This window comes from Trichomycterus rosablanca, chromosome 21, assembly GCF_030014385.1.
Source record: "Trichomycterus rosablanca isolate fTriRos1 chromosome 21, fTriRos1.hap1, whole genome shotgun sequence".
In the NCBI taxonomy this organism is placed as follows: domain Eukaryota; kingdom Metazoa; phylum Chordata; class Actinopteri; order Siluriformes; family Trichomycteridae; genus Trichomycterus; species Trichomycterus rosablanca.
In genome coordinates, this window is record NC_086008.1 from 2,117,501 (window position 1) to 2,136,630 (window position 19,130).

Sequence of the window (19,130 nt, forward strand, 5' to 3'; positions counted from 1 at the left end):
CCATACGCCGCACACTGCATCAACTCGGTCTGCATGGTCGTCATCCCAGAAGGAAGCTGACGCACAAGAAAGCCAGCAAACAGTTTGCTGAAAACAAGCAGTCCAAGAACATGGATTACTGGAATGCCCTGTGGTCTGACGAGACCAAGATAAACTTGTTTGGCTCAGATGGTGTCCAGCATGTGTGGCGGCGCCCTGGTGAGAAGTACCAAGACAACTGTATCTTGCCTACAGTCAAGCATGGTGGTGGTAGCATCATGGTCTTGGGCTGCATGAGTGTTGCTGGCACTGGGGAGCTGCAGTTCATTGAGGGAAACATGAATTCCAACATGTACTGTGACATTCTGAAATAGAGCATGATCCCCTCCCTTCGAAAACTGGGCCTCATGGCAGTTTTCCAACAGGATAACGACCCCAAACACAGCCTCCAAGATGACAACTGCCTTGCTGAGGAAGCTGAAGGTAAAGGTGATGGACTAAACCCAATTGAGCACCTGTGGCGCATCCTCAAGTGGAAGGTGGAGGAGTTCAAGGTGTCTAACATCAACCAGCTCCGTGATGTCATCATGGAGGAGTGGAAGAGGATTCCAGTAGCAACCTGTGCAGCTCTGGTGAATTCCATGCCCAGGAGGGTTAAGGCAGTGCTAATAATGGTGGTCACACAAAATATTGACACTTTGGGCACAATTTGGACATGTTCACTGTGGGGTGTACTCACTTATGTTGCCAGCCATTTAGACATTAATGGCTGTGTGTTGAGTTATTTTCAGAAGACAGTAAATCTACACTGCTATACAAGCTGTACACTGACTACTCTAAGTTATATCCAAGTTTTATTTCTATAGTGTTGTCCCATGAAAAGATATAATAAAATATTTGCAGAAATGTGAGGGGTGTACTCACTTTTGTGATACACTGTACATACAGACAGATAGATAGTCTGACAGACAGATAGGTAGATAGACAGACAGATAGTCAGACAGACAGACAGACAGATAGATAGACAAACAGACAGATAGACATACAGACAGGTAGACAGACAGACAGGTAGATAGATAGACAGACAGATAGATAGATAAACAGACAGACACACAGACAGACATATAAAGATAGACAGATAGACAGACAGACAAATAGATAGACAGATATAAAGATAGACAGACAGACAGCTTCCTCTTTGCACTCCCTTAGCTGGACGTTCTGTTCCTGAATCATGCTAACACACGTCCCGCTAGCTTTAGCTGATTTAGTTTCATTATATTTAAGACAACATTGAAAATGAGTATTTTTAGAGAGATACGCTAATGCGGCTAACAGTTTGCATCTTAGTAACAGTCACCCTGCTAGCTTTGTTTACTTTAAATGCTAATGTGAGTAATGCTTAACGTTAGCATCTGATTTGCATACTGTTAGCTAATAATTTTTAACTTCGACACATTCTGGACATGTTTTATAACTCTTACAAAATACAACCACAATTTAGAGAGTTGCTAATGTTGCTAACACCCAACACCATTAGCATATTTTATATCTGACGTTTGTGTTTGTGAAACAGGATCTTTCCTTTGTTAGCTTTGTTTTTATTATAAAATAAACCCCGACGCAGAAATGCTAATGTAGCAAACACAGAACAAGCATCTTGTTAGCACAATTCCAACAAGCCCCTCGCTAGCCATTTATTTTTTACTTCGTCAGGTTCTTGCACTTTTTCCTTGTTAAAAGGTGCAGAAAGATTTGCTAACGTAGCTAACGGCAAATACGACACGGTGCTTCTTAATTATCTTTGTGAACTTTGGGTGACTTATAGTTTTATTTATTCTAGAAAAAAATAAAATAAAAATGCAAGGCTAGTAATAAGCAAGCTAATATAACCGAGAGTAAATATAACTCTAGCCGTTAGCATTTTGTTTACATAGCATTAACAACCCCCTGCTAGCATACTATGCCCTCTGGGACATTTATGTATAGAAAGTTTAGATTAGGGGCGTCAAACTCCCGGCCGCCACGTCATTTTATGTGGCCTCGCGAGAGCTTAAAAGTCGTACGATTGTCGTGACGGTTCGAGTCGTTACAGAGACGCACTTATAATTTAATAGGAAACTTTGACCTTCACTAAGAAGTCACGTGACTTTTACGTTTTAGCGGCAAAGAACGTGCGCTAACGTCAGTAGCGTAAACAATAATAAATAGGCGTTAATTGTCTTGCAATCAGATACCGAATGAATCGTCGCCTGTTAGTCGTAGACGTTTAAATTCTCAGTTGTTTGTGAATGTTTAGCGAGTACGTTACAGCGTAATTCCATAATTAAATACGGTTGTTAGCATTACTATAGCGATTAGCATTTTCACACAAAATTTTAACTCGTTATCGCTATTTTACGTTCGGTTAAATTTCATATCGTACTAGATGTAACACTGGACTACAGTGATGTGCGTCTGTACTGTTTTACGTTTGTATTTTGTAGTTTTACTCCATTCTGATGCACACAGTGTATCACACAGCTGGGAAGCAAATAAAACCGACCGAACTGTATTCTGGAGAAAGCTGTCTGTCTGTCTGTCTGTCTGTCTGTCTGTCTGTCTAGCTGAGAAAGGGGGAAAAACTCCTAGCGAGGACAGAACGATCGTCTTAAAATACTCTGTAAAATCCTACATAAACTGCATCTCCTACAATGCATGCCGATTTTGTGACCCGCAAAGTGACGCATCCTGCATCCCACCACTAGATGGCAGCGTTTCTACATCAGCGCTTAACTGAGATGGTTTTCCAACAAGTGATGCTGAGAAATATCTACAAATAATCCCAAAATTGAAGCAGAAGGAGGAAATTTAATGAAAGATGTGAAAGTGGAAACAAGTTTGTGTTATGAGGCCGTGTCTGTGGTAAAGGAGGACGATATAAATGTAGATAAACGTTATAAATATACAGAATAAATTTGGCATTTTGACACCAAACTGAATTTATCCTCCAAGATAAACAACAAACTGTCCAAGACGTAAAAGGCGACTGCAATCACAGCAGGATACGTTACAATACGTTACTGTAATGCAGACGTGGCCCTCGGTGAAAATGAGTTTGACCCCCCTGGTCTAGAGTGATGCCAAACACAATGCTAGCTGTTGCTAATACAAATGTGAGAAACCTCAAACTGACCACATACCGTGTTGTTCGGTTAAACTAGCATTTGCTAATCAATACTTTTCTTTATGAACTTTGCTTGATTTGTTTTTACTGTTTTGTTATTTCTAGGAAACATGAAGCAAACCGTTGATGCAAAAAATGCTAATCTGGCTACAACACCAAACGCAACTCGCAGTTGTTTGCAAAATGCTAACAAGCCCGCAGCTAGCTCATTATTCGCTGCGTTTTTTTAAAGTTGTGCGATGTTCTCCTCCCTGCGCTGGTCCACATCTGGTCCTCAGTTTAGCCGCGGCTATTTTTAACTCTTTTTTAACGTATTTTTTCCCTCCTCGGCGCTGAAGGGGACGGATGGCATTTGGTTCCAAACTCTATTACTGTTTGAAGTTGCTACGCCGGCTGCACCCACCTCTGTCGTTCTGGCGGGGGCTGTGTATAGTACATCAGATCCTAATTGCCACTCTGAAGTGGTTTTGGGGAGGGGGGGGGGGGGTATTGCAGCCTGTTGGCGAAGCGGGCACGGTGGGTGCCCGGGTTTGTTCCTCAAGTTCTGCAAGTCCTGCGACGGATTGGCGCCCTGTCCGGGGTGCACTTATGCCTCGTGCCCGATGTTTTTGATTGACTCTGGACCCGCAGCGACCTTGATTAGAATAAAGTAAGTAGTAAAGACGAAAATGTAAACATGAGCGAATGGAAATCGCGTTCGGTGGCAGATGCTGCTGGTGCCCCCTTGTGTTAGGATGTGGTAATTACATGGACGATTCATGTAATACGATACCTAAATCTCCACCAGCTGTGTGTGTGTGTGTGTGTGTGTGTGTGTGTGCGCGTTAGTTATAAACATCTGTATTATTTAACAGCTGTTCCTTCTTTTCCTAAAGTTCCTTTTGTCCTCTCTTTGTCTTTAATCTTTCTATCTCACTTTTTTTTTTTGCTTTCGTCTCTATTTCTCACCTAGTTTGTCTTTCTCCTTTTTTCTCTTGCTATCTCACTCTGTGTCTGTTTATTTTTCAACACTATGTGGCTAAAAGTATGTGGACACCTGATTCTGAGCTTGCTGGACATCCTGTTACAAAATCGCAAGCATTTGTGTGGCATCCACACAACACACGAGCATTTCCTTGCTATTCTTAAGGTGACAAAAAGTGCAAGAGATACGTCAAAGAGTCAAAAGTGTTTCAGAAAATCTAATATATAATGGGGCGGCATGGTGGCTAGGTGGGTAGCACTGTTGCCGCAGAGCAAGAAGGTCCTGGGTTCGATCCCCAGGTGGGGCGGTCCGGGTCCCCATGGAAGGATGGATGGATTAATGGATAGATGGATAGATGGATAGATGGATAGATGGGTGAATGACTGGATGGATTAATTGGATGGACTGGTGGGTGGGTGAATGATGGATGGATGGACAAATATGGTCGAATGTATGTGGACACCCCTTCTACTTGTAAAAAAAAATCAACTACTTTTCTGGAATCTTCACGGTGCGATGGGAGGGGTGGTATTTTGCTAACTACATTCTGTGTGGAGTTTGCATGTTCTCCCCGTGTCTGCGTGGGTTTCCTCCTGGAGCTCCGGTTTCCTCCCACAGTCCAAAGATGTGCAAGGGAGGTGAACTGGAGATACAAAATCGTCCAGGACTGTGTTTGATGAATCTTGTGTAACGAGTAACTACCGTTCCTGTCGTGGATGTAACCAAAGTGTAAAACATGACGTTAAAATCCTAATAAACAAACAAATCTAATATATTAAATCAATTATATGCTTCCAACTTTTGAGCATGAGTTTAGGGAAGGCTCTGGCCTGTTTGATGTAGATAAGAGCCTTCCCTAAACTGATGAACCATTTGGGATGAAATGTTACCGCTGATTGCAGGACAGACCTTTTTGTCCAGCATCAGTGCCTGACCTTACGAATGTTTAGTTAATAAAAATGGACACAGATTCCCATAGACACACTCTGAGATCTTGTATCTGGTGGGAAGCTTTCTAAGAAGACTGCTGTTATAGATGCAAGATAGGCAACCCACGCATGGGTTTAAAAAAAAGTAAAATAAGGTGTCCACATACTTTTGGTCATGTAGAGTATCTCTCATGATTTATTTGTACTTCTCTCATCTATCATAATCTCTCATCTTTCACTTGCTTATCTATTTTTTACTTTCTGATCTCTCTCGTCTGTCCGGTTTGAATCCATCGTATCCGTTTACACTCGCTCTTCTCAGTTCCGTCCTTTCAGAATCATTTTTTTAGTTTATTTACGTCCCTCGACGTTTTTCTTCTTCGTTTTTCTCCCACCGTCTCTTTTCTTCCGGCTCTTTTCCTCCGTATTGCGTGAGAGATATAAATCAGGACGGAGGAATTATTTCCTTTGGTGCTCGGCTCGGTGCTGAAATAAAGACGATGGTTATTCTGCGGCGGTTTGGAGCCGGTGGTCCGGCACTCGTTTGGATTTTGTTTCTCATTTGGGATTTTTTTTGTTGCTGGAAGGTGAAAGGAAAAGGAGTTTGGAGGATAATGAAACAATATTGTGCTGCTTTTCTGTGTGTGTGTCCCTCTCGGTGCTTATTTATTATTTATAATGCTTATGCAATAACGCCTCAGATGTGCATCATGCGCTCGCGTCGATGCTCGTTAACTTAAAACGGCGTAAAATATTTAAAAGGTTTTTATTATTTCTGACCTGAGTAATGTCTGCAGATCCAGTTTGCACTTAAAGGAGGTTAAACTAAGAAAACACACTGTAAAAATCTAGCTAGGCGGCTCAACCTTCAGCTAAACTCACTGGTCAAACATTTCTGAGAATGAGTTAATACACTATATCAGGGGTCCCCAACCACCGGTCATTTATTACCGGGCTGCACAGAAACAATAAATAATTAAAGATTGGTACATCAGCAATGAAAACACTACTATTTATGGGTGTTATTGTCTCCAATCACCACTAGGTGGGAGCAGCGTCTCGTTGCAGTGAAAAAAGCTCATTTGTGATTAGTACAGTTATTCTATTTTAAATCCCTCCGCCCCCACCGGTCTGCGAAATTATATCTTATATGAAACTGGTCTGTGGTGTATAAAAGGTTGGGAAGCACTGCATTATATGGTCAAAAGTCTATGGACACCCCTACAAACTATTACAAAATTGCCCATGTGATTGAAGCAAGGTCCATAAAGGACATGTGACTTGACTAGTTTGGTGTGGATGAAGCACAAGGTCCAGTGGCCTCCAGAACCCTACTGAACTCCTTTGGAATGAAACAAAATGCCCAGTGGCAATCAAGGACTTCCTATCCAATCTCTTGGAGTACTTGACTTCCAAACTGTAGGGTGTCCACATACTTTTGGCCTTGCTTTGTGCATAGGGCAAAGCCATGCTGGAACAGTGAAGGGCCTTCCCTAAACTGTTGCCACAAAAGCTGGAACGTTTCTTATACGTAGTTGATTTTATATACCTGTTAGGATTGGTCAGTTGAGGTGTCCACATACTTTTGACCATCTAGTCTAAGTTAAAAGTCGCTCAACAAAAAAGTAGATGTGTTAAACTGATTTCTCATTCTGTCTCTCTCTCTCTCTCTCTCTCTCTCTCTCTGTCTCTCTCTCTCCACCCCTGTACAGAGGTTATCGACAGCATGGCCAAGTTCCGGGCGGTCGGCGTGTTTAATTACACCATGCTGACCCTGTCCGAGCACGAGCGCGTCCTGTATGTCGGTGCCAGAGAGACGCTGTTCGCCCTCGACCCGAATGACATCACACGCCAGCTTCGCCCACAGGTAAGTCCAAGTCATGACCGTAATTATGGGGTACGCCTACCTCACTGTGAAAAGCAACTGGGTCATAAAGAACCAATTAAAGTTAAATTGAATGAGTTTGATGGATGGATGGATTATGGATGGATGGATGAATAGATTATGGATGGATGGATGGATGGATGAATAGATTATGGATGGATGGATGGATGGATGAATAGATTATGGATGGTTGGATGGATGGATGGATGGATGGATTATGGAGGGATGGATTAATTGGATGAATAGATTATGGATGGATGAATAGATTATGGATGGATGGATGGATGGATGGTTGGATGGATGGATGGATGGATTATGGAGGGATGGATTAATTGGATGAATAGATTATGGATGGATGGATGGATGGATGGATTATGGATGGATGGATGAATGGATGGATGAATAGATTATGGATGGTTGGATGGATGGATGGATAGATTATGGATGGATGGATGGATGAATAGATTATGGATGGATGGATGGATGGATTATGGATGGATGGATGGATGGATGAATAGATTATGGATGGATGGATGGATGAATAGATTATGGATGGATGGATGGATGGATGAATAGATTATGGATGGTTGGATGGATGGATGGATGGATTATGGATGGATGAATAGATTATGGATGGATGGATGGATGAATAGATTATGGATGGATGGATGGATGGATGGATTATGGATGGATGGATGGATGAATAGATGAATAGATTATGGATGGATGGATGGATGGATGGATTATAGAGGGATGGATTAATTGGATGAATAGATTATGGATGGATGGATTATGGAGGGATGGATTAATTGGATAAATGGATTATGGATGGATGGATTATGGAGGGATGGATTAATTGGATAAATGGATTATGGATGGATGGATGGATGGATTATGGAGGGATGGATTAATTGGATAAATGGATTATGGATGGATGGATGGATTATAGAGGGATGGATTAATTGGATGAATAGATTATGGATGGATGGATGGATTATGGAGGGATGGATTAATTGGATAAATGGATTATGGATGGATGGATTATGGAGGGATGGATTAATTGGATAAATGGATGGATGGATGGAATGAGTTTGAATGAGGTTGATGAATGGATGAATAGATGGATTGGTGGGTGGGTGGATGGATGAACAGATGGATGGATAGATGGATTGGTGGATAGATGGATTGGGGGTTAGTGAATGACTGGATGGATGGATGGATGATCTGAAGACCTTAGGGAGGAATTGGAATCTTCACGGTGCGAGGGGAGGGGTGGGATTTTGCTAACTCCATATTATTGTCTGTAGCTTTGGAATGACTTGTCCAATAAGCTTTTGATAAGGTGTCCATATACTTACGACCATAAAGTGTAAGTAGGTAGATGGATGGATGATGGATGATAGATAACACCTTACCTTACCTGCAAGACCTCTGCAGCCTTAAAACTGGGGGCAGGTGGTGCAGGTTTGTTGTTGCTGCAACAACGACTCCTACTGTCAGGTCAAGGTGCTTCATGGCTTTATGTAGGAATCTACCGCCGGCTGGTGAAAAGAAGAACCCGACGACGGTGGTGATTTTACGGTGCGCTATGGCACGTCTCAATTTGGCTAATCGCTAGATTTGCATTCTGATTGTTTCCGTTCTCGCTGCCTCTCCGTTCCGCTTCTCCGTCTGTTCTGGCCCCGCCCTTAATCACTTCATCCTCGCTCTTCATCCTCATTTTCTCTCTCTTTCGTACTTATTTCCTCTCCCCTCCGCCTTTCCCCGCACTCGTCCGCTCGCCACTCCGCCACTCCAGCGCCGGCATTTACATTTTATTATGCAAATTCCGTCGCATTCGGGGATCGGCGCGGAGCTTTTAGCGAGCGATTTAGAAGAAGCCGCAATTTCGGAGGTCAGCGGCGAGGACGAGGGTTTCGAAATCCGGCGTTTCTTTTCTTCTCCTCATCAATCCGCCGCTCTCCAAAAAGAAGTCATTCCACGAGTGTATGTAAACTTCTGACCTCACGTGTGGTCCTAACTCGTCGTTTAAAACAATTCTAACTTTAATTTTATTTATTTTAAACCTGGACTGATGATTGGTTAGTCTGCAGGGTCTCTGTGCTCGTAGCATTTAATACCGTAATGAGATTAAAACACAGATCAGTCGTTTAGCTTGTGCTCTATTTACGGTCCTTTGCTTTTTCTCCCTGTGTGTCAGATCGAGTGGCCGGCTCCGCTGGAGAAGAAGAGAGAGTGTGCAGAGAGAGGAAAAAACAACCAGGTATCGGCCATCGTTAACTCTATTCTATATAACTCTATTCTCCATCAACTCTATGTGACCAGAAGTATGTGGACACCACGGCTGATGATTTATTTGCATTCCATTCCATTACCTTAACCACCTAAGTCACTGTCTGACTACTACTATTTAATAAATGATGCTCACGCTTCCATATTTGCATTGAGGAGGTCAACGGCCCACTAAACACTTTTGGGATGAATTGGAACACAGATTGTGAGCCAGGCGTTCTCAACCAGCGTCAGCGCCTGATCTAACCAACGTTCTTTTACTGAATGGGCACAAACAGACACGCCCAACATCCTGGAGTGTGAATGTCTGTTTGTAATAATTTACATGGTTGTGGAATGTGATGCTCAGTAAGCTCATGCTCAGGGGGCCACATACTTTTGGCTGTATAAAGCATCACTCAGTTTAACATTTAACCCTCGTATACAATCAAGTTAATTGAATGTAGGTGAAATGCTTTACTGTAAATGACCTGCTCTCTCCTGCTCTCTCTCTCTCTCTCTCTCTCTCTAACAGACAGAGTGTTTTAACTACATCCGCTTCCTGCAGAGCTACAACCACACTCACATGTACACGTGTGGTACCTACGCCTTCCAGCCCAAATGCACCTACATCGTAAGTGTCTCATCCACCCACCCATCCATTCATCCATCCATCTATCCACCACCTCTTCCATAAAGCCACTAACTAATTTATTTTCCCACCCTTTAGTCCACCAATCCATCTATCCACCACCCCTTCCACTAGACCCCCATCCATCTATCCATCCACCCTTTATCCTACCTATACAGCCATCCATCCACCAATACATCTATTCCACTTCCCATCCTTCTATCCACACATCTATCCATCACCCCTTCCATCAAGTTACCAATTCATTCATCCACCCACTCTGCAGCCCACCTAAACAGCCATTCATCCATCAACCCATCCTTCCACCCACCCTTAATTCTACCTATACAGCCATCCATTCACCAATACATCTATTCCACCTTCCATCTACACATCTATCCATCAACTCATCCATCACCCCGTCCATCAAGCCACCAAACCATCCATCTATCCACCCATCCATCCACCGCACCTTCCATCAAGACACCAGCTCATTTATCCACTCTCCAGTCCATCTAAACAGCCATCCATCCATCCATACACCTATACATCTATTCAACCTTTCATCTATCATTCTTCAATCCACACATTTGTTCATCCATCGACCCATCCATCCACCTTCCATCTATCGTCATTCCATCCATCCACTATCCATTCCATAAAGCCGAAAACTCATCCATCCTTCAAAACATCTATTCCACCTTCCATCTACACATCTATCCATCCATCCATCCATCCACTATCTATCCATCCATCCATCCATCCACCAATACGTCTATTCCACCTTTCACTAATCCACCAATCCCTCAACACACTTCAGTTCACCCTAACAGCCATCAATATACACCCACCCACCAGAATACACCCACCCACCAGAATGTACTTACACACAAACATCCATCCAAACATCTATCCATGTTCCATTTACCCAAACATCTACCCATGTTCCATTTACCCAAACATCTATCCATGTTCCATTTACCCAAACATCTACCCATGTTCCATTTACCCAAACATCTATCCATGTTCCATTTACCCAAACATCTATCCATGTTCCATTTACCCAAACATCTATCCATGTTCCATTTACCCAAACATCTATCCATGTTCCATTTACCCAAACATCTATCCATGTTCCATTTACCCAAACATCTATCCATGTTCCAATTACCCAAACATCTTCCCATGTTCTATTTACCTGACCATGTATCCAATAATCCATTTATTCATTTATCTACTTATTAGTTTATCCATCCATCCCATCATTCACTCATTCACTCCTCTCTCCAGCCCTCCACCCACTCCTCTCCTCTCTGTTTACTCAGTGAAAAGTATCTCATTCAGATGAGCACGTCTCGGTGTGTGTGTGTGTGTGTGTGTGTGTGGGTGGGTGGATGCTGGAGGTTCAGCAGCAGCTGGAGCTGTGCTGGGGAGACGTCTGTGTGTGTGTGTGTGTGTGTGTGTGTGTGTGTGTGTGTGCCTGGCAGCATTGGCATTATGAAAAACCGATTGCGTGGGTGGGCTGGTGCTCACCTGTCAATCAAAATCACACCAGAGAAAACAGAGGCGAGAACCGCTGTAGCTAATATATACATTACACTTAAGGTAGTGAGAAGATATGGAGGCATCACCTCCTTTAGACCACGCCTCCTTTACTGAGACTGACAGGTATAGAGGCCACGCCGTATTTATTGAGACTGACAGGTATAGAGGCCACGCCTACCAGGCATGAATGAATGAATGGAGATCTGCTAGTTACTGATGTGAACTTTGTATCTGTTGTGTCTCTTTCCTCCTGTGTTGTGTAGAACGTCGACCATTTCACCTTGAACAGCGCTGCCCTGGAGGACGGGAAGGGCAAGTGCCCCTACGACCCTGCTAAAGGTCACACCGGCCTCATCGTTGGTAAGTGTGTGTGTGTTAGTGAGTGTGTGTCCACAAGTGAAGTGATACCTAGGGACAGTGGTAGCCTAGTAGGTAGAGCCTTGGGCTGTTAAACGGAAAGTTGTAGGTTTGAATCCCATCCAGCCACTTTTGGGCCCTTGAGCAAGGCCCTTAACCCCTCAGCTCCAGTGTTTTATTGTACTGTACATGAATGCTTGTATATGCGACGAATGAAGATGTTCCATCTGCTGTAGATTATTAGTGTGTGTGTGTGTGTGTGTGTCTCTCTTTTTAGATCATTTATTCATGTTCCTGCAGACCTTCCTCAGATACGAGTGTATAAGGGTTGTGTGTGATGAAACATTTATGCTGGTGTGTGTGTGTGTGTGTGTGTGTGTGCAGATAAGGAGCTGTACTCTGCCACTCTGAATAATTTCCTGGGCACCGAGCCGGTGATCCTGAGGAACCTGGGACAGCAGCACTACAGCATGAAGAGCGAGTACCTACCGGCCTGGCTGAACGGTACAGACACCCTCACAGACCTTCATCCACCACATGGCCAAAAGTTTGTGGACACCCAAACCTCCCATCCAAGAGCTTCACGATGCCCAGTTGGTGCCCTTTCGCTGCTATAACAGCCTCCTCCTCCACATAATTAAAAAGGGGTTTTGCTTCAGTGCAGCCCTGAGCTTGTGCAACGTGGTCTGGCTCAGAGTTGGAGATGTGATTCAGGTAAAGGTCAGGCAAGATCTTCCACACCAAACATCTTGATGGAGCTCAGCCGTTCAGGTACTGAATTATCAAACAAAGGTCACGGATTCAAGCCTTACCATGTCCAAATTGTGACTTTTGGGCCCCTCAGGAAGGCCCTTAACCTTCAAATGTAGCATTGCAATGTCATGCTGAGACATAACTTTAATAGCAGTGTGTGAGTCCAATAGAATTGTGCTTTACACCACCACAGCTGATGCTTAGAATTGCCTGGTCAACTTGATTTATCCAAGGCTTGGAAAAATTGGAACATGCTGGAATTGGGCTTGTATGGCTGAGCTGTTGTTGCTCCTGGTCATTTCCACTATCTAATAAGTGGGTGCTGCATAGCAATGAGATCTGCCTATCCTTATAGGAACTTATGGTTCCTCTGGGCATTTCAGTTTTCAGAGAGCGAAGTCATGTTTTGAGTCTTTCTGCGCTGCCATTTTTGGCCTGCAGAGGGGGCACGGAGGCACAGATGTGAGCATAATTTGCTCCAGGTGGACGTTCCTCTAAACATCATGGTTTCTCCCTCTTAGACTTGCCAGCTTTTACATCTGTCCAACCAGCTTCTCTCTTTGAAACCGTAATGCCGTGATTGGTCAGGTCCAGTTTCCTGCTGGCATAGAATGCCTACATCTTTAATCTTTGTTCTGGGAACTCAGCTGGCATTGTGGCAGTTTTGGGCGTGTCACATTTAGAACGGCCCTGGATGAGTGAGCTGCCCCAGAGATGATGTGTTGACCACCCCAGACTTTCACACCTCCTTTAATGAGACTGACAGGTAGAGATGCCACGCCTCCTTTACTAGGACTGACAGGTATAGAGACCACAAGGTATAGATCTCATGGCTGCGTCCCATAATTTAATGCACCTCCGCTCTGGGTGAAGCAAAAATAGTCGAGTTTACTACTTAGAAAGCACGTCCACATACTTTTGGTCATAGTGTTCATCCGCACACACAGACTGTCTCTCAGGTCCGTTTTGTTAACTCTGCTTCCTTTTTGTTCCGGCTGCTGTTCCTCCTCCGTTCTTAGAACCGAATTTTGTGGGCTCAGCTCTGGTGCGAGAGAGCAGAAGCAGCCCGGTGGGAGACGACGATAAGATCTACTTCTTCTTCAGTGAGAGAGCCGTGGAGCTGGACTGCGATGGAGATCTGACGGTAGCTCGTGTGGCTCGCGTCTGTAAGGTAAGAAAGGACGCTCGATGGATTTTTGGGCCGGTTTGGTTTGAACAGTCACATGAAAAAGATCTTTGTGGACCGTCAGGGTGACCAGGGAGGAACTCGAACCCTGCAGAAGAAGTGGACGACCTTTCAGAAGGCTCGGCTGGTCTGTTCCCTCCCTGAGCGGCACATCACCTTCAACCACCTGCGAGCCGTATTCACCATGCAGGGAACCGACTGGAGGGGCACCGTCTTCTACGGGGTGTTTCACGCCCAGTGGTGAGTTTTTATTTTAACTGGTATATTAAAAGATGTAGAACGTTTCTGTTCCTCAAGATCAAAGACTTCTTCTACCCAAGCTAAGACTTGTTCTACCCAAGCTTAAACTTCTTCTACCCAAGCTTAAACTTCTTCTACCCAAGCTAAGACTTGTTCTACCAAAGCTAAAACTTCTTCTACCCAAGCTAAGACCTGTTCTACCCAAACTACGACTTGTTTTACCCCTGCCCAGGCCTAGACTTCTCCTTCTCAAGCTAAGACTTCTTTTACCCAAGCTAAGACTTCTTCTACCCAAGCTAAGACTTCTTCTACCCAAGCTTAAACTTCTTCTACCCAAGCTTAAACTTCTTCTACCCAAGCTAAGACTTGTTCTACCCAAGCTAAGACTTCTTCTACTCAAGCTAAGATCTGTTCTACCCAAACTACGACTTGTTTTACCCCTGCCCAGGCCTAGACTTCTCCTTCTCAAGCTAAGACTTCTTTTACCCAAGCTAAGACTTGTTCTACCCAAGCTAAGACTTCTTCTACCCAAGCTAAGACTTGTTCTACCCAAGCTTAAACTTCTTCTACCCAAGCTTAAACTTCTTTTACCCAAGCTAAGACTTGTTCTACCCAAGCTAAGACTTCTTCTACCCAAGCTAAGACCTGTTCTACCCAAACTACGACTTGTTTTACCCCTGCCCAGGCCTAGACTTCTCCTTCTCAAGCTAAGACTTCTTTTACCCAAGCTAAGACTTGTTCTACCCAAGCTAAGACCTGTTCTACCCAAACTACGACTTGTTTTACCCCTGCCCAGGCCTAGACTTCTCCTTCTCAAGCTAAGACTTCTTTTACCCAAGCTAAGACTTGTTCTACCCAAGCTAAGACTTGTTCTACCCAAGCTAAGACTTGTTCTACCCAAGCTAAGACTTCTTCTACCCAAGCTTAGACTTCTTCTACCCAAGCTAAGACTTCTTCTACCCAAGCTAAGACCTGTTCTACCCAAACTACGACTTGTTTTACCCCTGCCCAGGCCTAGACTACTCCTTCTCAAGCTAAGACTTCTTTTACCCAAGCTAAGACTTGTTCTACCCAAGCTAAGACTTGTTCTACCCAAGCTAAGACTTGTTCTTCCCAAGCTAAGACTTCTTCTACCCAAGCTTAGACTTCTTCTACCCAAGCTAAGACTTGTTCTACCCAAGCTAAGACTTCTTCTACCCAAGCTAAGACCTGTTCTACCCAAACTACGACTTGTTTTACCCCTGCCCAGGCCTAGACTTCTCCTTCTCAAGCTAAGACTTCTTTTACCCAAGCTAAGACTTGTTCTACCCAAGCTAAGACTTGTTCTACCTAAGCTAAGACTTGTTCTACCCAAGCTTAGACTTCTTCTACCCAAGCTAAGACTTGTTCTACCAACCTAAGACTTCTTCTGCCAAGACGTACACTTCTTTTACCCAATCTATGACTTCTTCTACCCAAGCTTAGACTTGTTCCACTCAATCTAAGACTTGTTCTACACAAGCTAAGACTTCTTCTGCCAAGGCGTAGACTTCTTCTGCCAAGGCGTAGACTTCTTCTACCCAAGCTTATACTTCTGTCCAAGGTACAACTTCTTCTACCCAACCTAAGACTTCTTTTGCCCAAGCTAAGACTTGTTCCACCCAAGCTATGACTTCTTCTACCCAAGCTAAGACTTCTTCTACCCAAACTACGTCTTGTTTTACCCCTGCCCAGGTTTAGACTTCTTCTTCTCAAGCTATGACTTCTTCTGCCCAGGCTTAGACTTCATCTACCCGAACTAAGACTTCTTCTAACCAAGCTAAGACTTCTTCTACCCAAGCTAAGACCTGTTCTACCCAAACTAAGACTTCTTCTACCCAAACTACGACTTGTTTTACCCCTGCCCAGGCCTAGACTTCTTCTTCTCAAGCTATAACTTCTTCTGCCCAGGCTTAGACTTCTTCTACTCAAGCTAAGACTTGTTCTACCCAAGCTAAGACTTATTTTGCCCAAGCCAAAGCTACCTCAACCCAAGCCAGGGTCTCTTTCACCCAAACTAAAGCTTCTTCTAAAAGAACCTTTTCTGTTCTATCAGGCTTTTTCCAAGAGAACGTTTTTCTATCCTAACTGAGGTCTGTTCAGCCCAAAACACCTTCTTCTCACCAAGTTGAGGCATCAACAGCAATCTGGAGCTTTTTCTTTTCTCACCAAATGGTGACACTTTCTCTGACAAAGTCTCAGCTTCATCTGCCAAAGACGAAGCAGATAGCCAAGGCTTCTTCTGACGAAGAGGCATCTTGTGCCTTTTTCTACCCAAGCTTAGACTTATTCTACCAACCTAAGACTTCTTTTGCCCAAGCCAAAGCTACCACAACCCAAGCCAGAGTCTCTTTCACCCAAACTAAAAGAACCTTTTCTGTTCTATCAGATTTTGTCCAAGAGAACGTTTTTCTATCCTAACTGAGGTCTGTTCAGCCTAAACCACCTTCTTCTCACCAAGTTGAGGCATCAACAGCAATCTGGAGCTTTTTCTTTTCTCACCAATGGTGACACTTTCTCTGACAAAGTCTCAGCTTCATCTGCCAAAGACGAAGCAGGTAGCCAAGGCTTCTTCTGACGAAGAGGCATCTTGTGCCGTTTTCCGCCCAACTTGAAGCTTCTTCTGCCAAAGTTGTGACTTATTTTCTTAAAGTTTCCCTCACAAAATCTGGAGCTTCTTCTGCTAAATCCAAAGCTCTTACCTTTTTTATTTAAATGGAAGCTTTTCCACCAAAGCGAAGCCATTTTCTCCCGACGTTCAATTGTCTTCTGCCAAAATTGAAGCTTTTTTGCCCAAGCTGGGACTTTTTCTGTCAGAACTGAGTCATTTTCCCCAAAGACTGAAGCTTTTTCCTCCTAAATTGAGGCTTTTTTTTGCTAAAACCGCAGCTGAATGTCACTCACATGACCCGCCACGGTGCGTTAGGCCACCTAGATGTTTTTTTCATTCATCTAAACACTATTTCATCTTATTAATAGATTTTATGTGTCATTCCTGTTTGCAGGAGCCCCAACGTTTACACCACGAACCCCCTAATTCTTTATGTCTTTTAACTTTTATTCCCGTCCCTGGGTAATTCATCACAATGCCTTTAAATTCAGCGTTTATTTTTGAGCGTTTATTCCATCTCTGATGTTGAAAGCCCGCCAGCGTCTGAGATTTAACCTTCCCGCCTCACGTCTCGCCTCTTTTCTCTTTTCACTCTCTTTCTTTGACGAAGTTGTGAAAGTCACGCCGTCCCGAGTATTTATAAGTGTTTGACGGTGCCAAGCGCCCGGGCCGCGCCTCTGCGATGTAGGAAAAAGTGGATCCGTAATTATGATGACAGTGACACCGAAATAGCGATTCGGCAGCCGCTCGCCTCCCCTCCTCACCCACGAGATCCGCCGCGGCTGAACGAGTGAGCTGGGAGAGAGTTTTTCGGGATGAATCGATGATTGATGAGTAATTTGGCTTTGTGTACGATAAATGAAACGATATTTCACTGTTTTTTTGCGATGCTTCATTTTAATTTTACAGTCATTTTTATTACATCACACTTTATGATGATGTCACTGGGGCGAGCAATATTTCGGGGGTTCCTGAGTGAAGCAGCAGGAGTTTGAGTCTGAACTTCCTCTCTGGCTTTTTTGCCACCGGCATCACTAAATGCCTTTTTTTAGGGCATCACTGCATTTTAGGCATTACTGTTTTTCTTTAGGGCTTCCTTACTGTTCTTTTGGGCATCACTAAATGCCTTTTGAGCATTAGTGCTTTTCCCTTGAACATCACTGCTTTTCTTTTAGGCATCAATGGCAGCCTTTCAGGCATCACTGTCTGCATTTTAGGCATTATTGGTTTTCTTTTGAGCATCACTGTCTGTCTTTCAGGCATCACTATATTGTTTTTCTTTAGGGCATCACTGCTTTTCTTTTAGGCATCGCTGTCTGTCTTATGGGCATCACTGCTTTTTTTTAGGCATCACTGCTTTTCTTTAGGCATCACTGCTTTTGTTTTGGGCATCAGTTTCTGCCTTTTGAGCATCACTGCATTTCTTTTGGACATCACTGCTTTTCTTTTAAGCATTAATGGCAGCCTTTCAGGCATCACTGTTTCTTTGGGCATCGCTGTCTGCATTCTGAGCATCACTAAATGCCTTTTAAGCATCACTGTCTGTCTTATGGGCATCACTGCTTTTCTATGGGCATCACTGCTTTTCTTTAGGCATCACTGCTTTCTTTAAGGCATCACCACTTTTCTTTAGGCATTACTGCTTTTCTTTAGGCATCACCACTTTTCTTTAGGCATTACTGCTTTTGTTTTAGGCATCACCGCTTTTCCTTAGGCATCACTGCTTATGTTTTGGGCATCAGTTTCTGCCTTTTGGGCACCACTGTTTGTCTTTCGGGCATCACTGCTTTCCTTTTGGCCATCACAGTCTGCCTTATGGGCATCACTGTTTTAGGGCATCAATGTCTCCTTCTTGAGCATCACTGCTTTTCTTTTGGGCAGCACCGTCTTCGTCCTGGGCATCACTGCTTATTTTTGAGCATCACTGCTTTTTTAGGCATTGCTATCTGTCTTATGGGCATCACTGTCTTCCTTTCGGGCATCACTGCTTTTCTTTTAGGCATCACTGTCTGCCTTTTGGGCATTGTTGCCTGTCTTGTGGGTATCATTGGTTGCATTGTAGCATCACAGCCAATCAGAATGTCTTTCACAGAAATGTGCCAACTACAGGTGCGGTTAATCAACATGGGTGTGGCATCGCGGTGAATCAAAGCGTTTCTGATCAAACGTGTCTTTGATTAAATCCCATTTGTAATGTTGTTTTAGTTCTTAAAACCTTCTCTCTGCCTCTCAGGGGGGACGTGGACGTGTCGGCGGTGTGTCAGTACCACATCACAGAGGTGAAAAGTGTATTCGAGGGTCCGTATAAAGAATACCGTGAGGCCTCTCAGAGATGGGGTAGATACACGGGCACCGTGCCGAACCCCCGACCCGGAGCGGTAAGTGAAAACGCTGCACCAAGCTAAAATAAAACATTTCATTACGTTTATATCAGGATTTTATTAAAAAGTAAAAATGCGACTCAGATGTTTGAGCCAGAATCTTAACGACCACAATATTGATGGATGGTCGAGACGTGCGTTCTGGAGATCGAGCCAAATTCTGAATCAGGAACACGAGGACGTGAGTCTGGACTGAATCACATCCACATGCAGA

General features: G+C 43.8%; 1 protein-coding gene across 1 annotated transcript in view; it reads left to right on the top strand.

Moving 5' to 3' along the window:
• The window catches only part of sema4c (sema domain, immunoglobulin domain (Ig), transmembrane domain (TM) and short cytoplasmic domain, (semaphorin) 4C), a 36,778-nt gene that overhangs the window by 11,469 nt on the left and 6,179 nt on the right, over positions 1-19,130 (top strand). Inside the window, exons 2-9 of the mRNA XM_063017776.1 lie at positions 6,751-6,905; positions 9,124-9,186; positions 9,730-9,828; positions 11,634-11,730; positions 12,112-12,231; positions 13,500-13,651; positions 13,731-13,906; positions 18,769-18,913. Of these exons, the coding sequence (XP_062873846.1) occupies positions 6,751-6,905; positions 9,124-9,186; positions 9,730-9,828; positions 11,634-11,730; positions 12,112-12,231; positions 13,500-13,651; positions 13,731-13,906; positions 18,769-18,913 (1,007 nt within the window). The remainder of the gene's footprint in view (positions 1-6,750; positions 6,906-9,123; positions 9,187-9,729; positions 9,829-11,633; positions 11,731-12,111; positions 12,232-13,499; positions 13,652-13,730; positions 13,907-18,768; positions 18,914-19,130) is intronic.